General features: G+C 36.4%; 1 protein-coding gene across 1 annotated transcript in view; it reads left to right on the top strand.

Moving 5' to 3' along the window:
* Nucleotides 1-7,521, top strand: part of LOC107700305 (lipopolysaccharide-responsive and beige-like anchor protein) — a 251,983-nt gene that overhangs the window by 158,438 nt on the left and 86,024 nt on the right. The window contains exons 37-38 of the mRNA XM_016501927.1: nt 2,490-2,614; nt 2,955-2,969. Coding sequence (XP_016357413.1) covers nt 2,490-2,614; nt 2,955-2,969 — 140 coding nt within the window. The remainder of the gene's footprint in view (nt 1-2,489; nt 2,615-2,954; nt 2,970-7,521) is intronic.

Raw genomic sequence — 7,521 nt, 5'->3', positions numbered from 1 at the left:
GAAAATAATGTGTTTTTTGAACCTTAAACCGCATAAACGCATTTCATTACACCAAATACACAGAATAATGTTCTTTTTAGCAACATCATATGACCCCTTTAATATCTCTTATTAGTCGAGCCGCTGAGCTTTTCAAGCGAAGAGCAGAATGTTTTTATTTTCGTGTTTTAAGCGCTCTCTTTAGTTTTACGAGATGGGGTTTGTTTTGAGCCTTTTGCAGTAGAGCGAATCGATCACACTTTTGAGAAAAACCTGCAGCGTTCGGATACACCCAAACCTTCTTGGCCCCTCATACGCCTGAGAAACAATTTTAAGTGGGATTTTAAAACATGCCGTAACTGTTTCCAGAAGTATTTCTGTCTTTTTTTATTTCTCATGGAATCATTAATTCTGAGAAGACTTGCAATACCACTCTTTGATTTATCTATTTTCTCAATTACTTCTTTCAATACGTTCCTTCTCTCTGTCTTTTTTTCTCACCTCTATGGTATTTTAGGTCATAATAGCGTGTTTGCTGGCGATTGATAAAATATGCGGGCTTAAAAAAAGAAGGTGAGCACTAGGGAGGGCTCTTAAGTGGCCGTTATCCTGATTTATTTGGCCTGGGTGTGGAGGCCCTGTTGCACGATAAAACTTCTTCTCACTTCCACAGAACAGAATGGACTTAGAGAGTTATATTTCACAGTGCCTACAGTAAATCAGCCAGAGGATGGCTACAGAGCCACTGCTAAAGCCATTTGCAAGCCCCTTTCGCTCACTGGATCGCAGAGGATCCGCAGCCCGCTCTGGGATCTGTCCTTCTGAATGGCATGTGATCATTGATCTTCATTTTTTTAAGATTCACAAAACCATTATTTTATCTCATCCTTCCTTGAAAATCGCACGTCGGTTTCAAAATCAGTTCTTCTTTTGTGTTCACGTGTGTAATTAATTGCTCGTGCCGTTGTGCATTACAGCAGAAAAATTACTTTAATTTGATTCAACAAATTACACTCTTCCCTCCCCTAGCCTGAAATGAGTTCGTTCTATTCCAAATTAAGCAAGCTTTTGAAGATTAAACTCATTTATGGTGCAGGAAATGTATTTTACTTGTACCTCAGGGGGCTAAACATAATGAATATTTGAAGCGATTATTTTAATTAAAGTCCTTTGAATCTAAATGGGGTAATATGTTATAACTGTTCGCCTGACTGTACATTCATTAAAAGTGAGCATTTTCGCACACACCGAGAGAAAACACAAGAGCCCAAGATGGAAAAGAGAGAGATGGCGAGCGAGGAAGAACTGGAGTTTTCTTTACATTGATAAGAGGTGCAAATTGGAGGGAAAAATGGCTGAAGGCGAAGGACATCGAGTCAAATGTGCTGCCTTTCCTGAGCAGTTCTGCTGTTAGGTGTCCTGCTGGGCTCAGAAATGAGCCTGGAACCACAGCGCTGCCTCATTCTGTCTGTCTCTCTGTGTGTGTGAGTGTGTGTGTGCGTGTGCGTGCGTGTGTGTGTGTGTGTGCGTGCGCGTGTGTGTGTGTGTGTGTTTGCTGGAATGCTGTGTCAGCAGGCTGATTCTCAGTGTGATGTATTTAGCTCTCATCTCACCTTCTTGAGGTGTTGCAAAAATCTGGGGCTCTTCTTCAGTGTTTCTCCCAAGGACAAACATTTCTGGAGTGCTGTGCTTTTGTGACTTCTAAAATTAGAACACACATGTATCATTTTAACAGTTTTGTTCCACTGCTATAGGCTAGGTAGACTGAATAAATTGGTAATTATTTATTTAATTGTGTGTGTGTGTGTGTGTGTACTTTTTGTTGTATTTGTAAATTATATTATTTTTATTGTATAACACTTTCTCTGTGAATTGTTTAGCTTGAAAACTAAGTTAAATTGTAATTATCGTATTTTATTATTGACAGTCACTTTTTAAAGTGTGTTCAAACATTTAGGGCCAATATATGTGTCAATCTGATTATGTAATTTTAAACTTTACAAAATTATACAGAATTTATCTACTGAGATAATGTACAATGCAATCCAGCCTTTATTTTAATGTGCAATATTGCATAGTGTTCACCCCAAAAAATAAAAAACTCGTAAGTAGTTGATTTAAATGTAGATATTTAATAAAATGTTGGAAATTATTATGATTGTTGTACTGTTAATATGTTTGATATGAAAGAAAATAGCCCTTTAAAACAATCTAAAAAAAATTTTTATTTTTTTTTATTTTTTGACAACAAACATTTTCACAGTCCAGGTATCTTTTATTATTAACCATAATTATCATAAGTGTCTGATGTCAGCCATTCTCCAGTTTAGGCACCTTGCACTGAAGAAGGCTGCAGCCAAACAAGACCAGTATTATGCAGCTCTTCCTGTGCCACTTCTCACTGCATTGGGTAATTACTAACATATGTGCCTCTCTCTCTCTCTCTCTCTCTCTCTCTCTCTCTCTCTCTCTCTCTCCCTCTCCCTCTCCCTCTCCCTCCCTCTCGGCAGCAGACCGCGGGAGTTCTGGCGCCTGGACTACTGGGAAGATGACCTGAGGAGACGTCGGCGCTTCATCAGGAACCCGTTTGGGTCCACACACTCTGAGGCCACGCTCAAGGCTGCAGCAGAGCATGGTGGGTAATGCATAGTCACATAACATCATGCATGCACTTACACTCTTTCACGCACAAAACACAGCCCAGTTTGTTGAGCTTTTACCCATGATAACAGGTACATGGCTGTAACAATAAAAGCTGAAAAAAAAAGAAAATGAAAGCCTTTATTAAATTAAATTACATTACATTACATTCTCTCACTGTCCTCAGGCCTTGTCTCTCTGATAATATTATGGCAGTAATTTGCTGCTAATGTGTTTGCTTACCATGTGCATTTCCTTCATTAGCTCAGATACTTAAGTAGCGCTAATTGTTCTTAAATTGTCACTATGTGTTCCTTCCTTCCCATGCATGTCAGCTGCTGGTATTAAAGGTGAGTAAAGTTGTGAAGTTCATGGGAGAGCTAGCAGCAAAGGGTTTTGTGTTTGTATTAGATATGTGTTCATCAGTGTTGGGGATTTTAGTTTAAAAATGACAAGCTACTCATCATTTAGAGATGTTAACTACTTTTACAAACGAGTATTGTTGTTGTAGTTTATCTACACTACGTGCTACTAACATTATTACTGTGTTGCATCTATATAAGGGGGCGATGTCTTAAAATATGTAAGTATCCGATATATAGTTTTTATTTCATTTAGAGCAGTATTTCTCTGCTTCACAAACAAGAAGGATTTTTAAATGAATGAAGGTAATTTTGGGTGACAGCATTAAACATAAACACTTGTGTGTGTATTCGTGACTAAAACAGCAATGAGCAGCAACTTTTAACTAAATATTTTTAGGTCTTCTATGTAGAGATTTGAATCAGTGAATCCTTTCTATTTCGTAGAAATCATAGGTGCGTTGGATGAAATTTCAATATAAACAATGGCAAAATATGTGTGTGCGGGATCCAAATTTTTCTACTTAATCTGGTTCAAAATATAACACATAAAGCACATACTGTAACAGTGTGAAACAAGTTAAGCAGAAACGGTGTGAAACAAATCATGCTACATTGTTAACATGTATAAAGTAATTCAGGATAAAGTATAGCTTGTTACTGAAGAAGTTATAGCCTACTGTTAAGAAAACAGCTGAGATAATGAAAAAATCCAGTTAGTACCGTCACTAGTTAATTATAGTTTGTGACTCCTCAGCACTAAATGTATCTACTAGTGAAACAACATATAACTTGAACAATTTTGAAAAAAACTTTATTGTTATTTATCTTGCAAAGTTGAAAAACACTTCTTGAATGAGTTCTTATAAGAGTATAAACTCAGTGTACTAAAGAAATAAAACTTGTTAGTTCTATCATGAAAAGATGTAAGAGTTCGCATGCATATGTAGGCATAATATTGTTGCAATGTAGTTTCCTTTTTTGCAGAATGCAGAATGAATCAATGCATTTTTAATTACTCACTTTAATAAGAAGAGGAATTTAAAAAGCCCCTTCGGTTGTTTTCCATCCAATTACTTGATTTATATCAAATGTGCATAATTTATTACATAATATTTGTTTCTCATTCATTAAAGAAGTCATCCCATTTGAAAAATGCATCATACACTGTAAAAAAAATTCCGTCAAATTTACGGTAAAAAAACGGCAGCTGTGGTTGCCGGAATTTTACCGTAAAAAATACGGTAGCAACGTTTTTGGTTTTACGGTTTTAACTTAAATTTACAGTTAAATACCGTAATTTCATTAACTGATATAATGTTAATATACCAACCTATTGAAGTACTGAAAACTACCGTAAAATTAATGTCCAATACATGTAATGTCCAATACAGTTTTTCACCGTATATAGTAGGGGAATTTACCGTTAACCATTTAACAGGTTTTTACTGTAGCATTTTTACAGTCTTTTACCGTTAAATTCACGGTCATTTTTTACAGTGTATAATCCACAATGAACTCTACATATTTATAACAATATAATGAGTTATCCATTCTGGGTTGGTTTTTACCATGTTATCGCAAGTAAACTTGAGGTTATTAAACTCATCGGGCTTTTCGCTCTCCTACCCTCATTTAATGTCTTTACAATTGCTTCTGTGTTCAACACATTCACCTTGCATTGAGATGTACAGCAAGTTCATCTGATTTTAATCCGTTCCTCTCTCTTTTGTATTCGTTATATTAAACTGAGCTCTGCTTCAGTGCAGCAATGCGTATACAGCATGTGAGAGTTAAAATGTTTAAAAGTTTTAGCCACACTGAGAGATGGCAGGCTTTACGATCAGTGCCATTCAGTACTTGGGCTTGAGCAGCTTAACCTATTGCACCCCTCGGAAATGGGGCCGTTTCTGAGAAAAAATGTCTCCAATATGTCACTGCTTAGACCCCCTCAGAATGACATGGGTCCTCAAGACAAACGACCGATGTGACAGAAGTCAATAAGAATGTGATCTAAAAGCAATAAGTGCTCAAAATCCCAGCATCCTCAGAGACCAATGTGCCGCCCTAATGGTCATAATATGCAGCTGGATGGAGGGCCCTGAGGGGACCCAGTGATTTCTCTTTTTGCTCCGTCCTCCACTTTTTCTTCTCTGTATTCTTCTCTTTTTCTTTTGCTAACTTCAGACTTGGTTAAGTTCAAGTGTTCCTTAAGGAACACTTTGGATCCCCTTTGAAATGGAACCTAAAACTTTGAGGCCTTAAAACTCTTCATTATTCTCGAACGTTTCCCCAGTGACCATCCAGCGTAGGAAATAATCAATCCATCAAGTATTTATGTGCATATATTAATTGTCTGACAACTTTACCTATAAACCTGTATAGGATAAACACACACACACACACACAAACTATTATGACTCAAGTGCATATTTAATCAATAATTTAGTATTGTAATGAAGTATATGATTCTTAACTCAAAATAAGATGTGATTATGGAAAGTGAACCAACAACAGAAAGCAGTTAATTGATGCTCATGACACTGATGTTTATCTACCCCCTCCTCCATAGAAAGCTTGTGTCTTTTCTGCTGACCCTAAATTTGTTGCGGAAGTGGAATGAAAGTCTTGGCCAAGATCTCAAGTTTTCAAACAGAGCACAAGGGTCATATCTGGCTGTGATTATTCTCATGACATGTGAAAGAGAAAGTCAAGAATATTTTTTATTAATTTTTTTTTTAAGAGCAATTTTGTGACATTTTTGGCAATCCAATAGGTCATATATAGGTCACTTTTCTCTATACTTAAAATTTAGTTGGCAGAAAAAATATATACAATTTACATTTGGGCATTTGGACGTATAAGGCATCACAGTTTAATTTTTATTTATTTATTTTTTTTAAATAACAGCGGTGTCCTGGCATTTAAAAGAAACAGCATTTCTTTTTGATGAATATAGAAAGGCTTGCTTGCAAATTATTTTAGTTTCATCAGTCAAAATACATCATCATATCAAAACTTTTACAATTACGATCATTCATCGCCAGCCAGGAAACAGCGGTACGATTTACACCCCTAAGGCGGATGCTGGTAGTTTGGTAAGATATGTATGTATTTATGGCTGGAAAGCGCCATCTTTTCTGGGGATTGATTTGGCTTGGTGTGGGCTGGTGTTGGGCAACTCATAGGAGTGTAAATACCTGAAGACTAATGTCTCTGTTCCTGTGATCAATACGCACCTCCTGACTTCACTCCTGGCTGCTCTTGTGTTAAAAACAAATTTGTTAATTCTGACAATTTAATTGCTTTGCCTCCAAAGTCGCATATAAATGAGCATTTGAACCTGCAAGGAAAAGGGAAACAGCTTAAAAGTGTAACGCAACTGCATGTATTTACATTAGCATTTGCTGAATGAGGGGAATGAATGAGTTATTTAAGTAAAGCTGATGTATGAATATAATCTTACAGCACGGGTTTTTGACTCGTTTAGGGCACTCGCACAGTTGTTCTTCATTCCAGTTTTTATTAACACTTTTTTTTAGTCTACTAGGTATCCGATGTTTGATTGAACAGCATTATTTAAGTGGATGTGCAGAATACATGAATACATGTCATTTTAAAGCCAAAAGAAAATTTGGTAAAAAAAAATGTAAATGATGTTAGTGACTTATATTAATTTTCATGTTTTTTTTTAATTTATTCTTTTACTGTCTGATATCTATCTATCTATCTATCTATGCATTAGGAAGCTGGTAGTAATTTCACTGCTGCTAACTACAAATTCTCTGGGGAGAGTTAATTACAGGAAGACCGTTCTAAATATCAGTGCGCCAGCATACTTTCCATGACAAGAGATTTCTTTGCTCTGCTTTTCTAATGGTCTAAGGCTCTATTTATAAAGACTTGTCTCAGGGTTTTGCTTCAAGTGCAAATTCAAACCCCCTCAGGTGATGTATCTGGAGAGAGGGGGCAGAGGTCACATGGCTCTCCGTCCACACGGTTCTGGACTGGACTCAGTGTAGCTCCGCTCGGCCGAAGCAGTCTGATGAGAGTGTTTACGTAGATTAAGGATTGCCTTTGTTTCTACTGTAGACCCGTTTTTGCCCCTCACCACTTGGGAATGCAGTGCTCTGTAAATGTTTACAGATTACCATTTTTCTTAAATAATCTATGCAGAACCTCAAGTCATGTACAGTTGAAATCAGACAGGGCCACTCCTGATTTTTGTCAGAGTAAGCATGGCATGTGAACCAGAATGTCTGTTTCGGTTTAATTGCAATTCAAAAAGTTTTAATGCCAACAAGTAGCTCTGTTATTATATATATATATTAGGTTTTTAGACTTTAAATCTATATATGAATATTAAGCCCATACACAAGCATATCCTTTTTAGATTTTCTTTACTAATAGAATCAGAAAGTCTATTATGGACACGCACTTTGGTCAGCTGAATGTGTATTTTCTTTGATTTTAAAGATATTTTATTATTTCTGATTATCAGGTAAAACAACATGCCAAATTACAAAGAACCATGTCCTAA

The sequence above is a fragment of the Sinocyclocheilus anshuiensis genome, unplaced genomic scaffold (assembly GCF_001515605.1).
Source record: "Sinocyclocheilus anshuiensis isolate Anshui unplaced genomic scaffold, SAMN03320099.WGS_v1.1 scaffold326, whole genome shotgun sequence".
NCBI lineage: Eukaryota > Metazoa > Chordata > Actinopteri > Cypriniformes > Cyprinidae > Sinocyclocheilus > Sinocyclocheilus anshuiensis.
The sequence above is the reverse complement of the archived record's forward strand: the minus strand, read 5'-3'. Positions and strand labels throughout refer to the sequence as shown.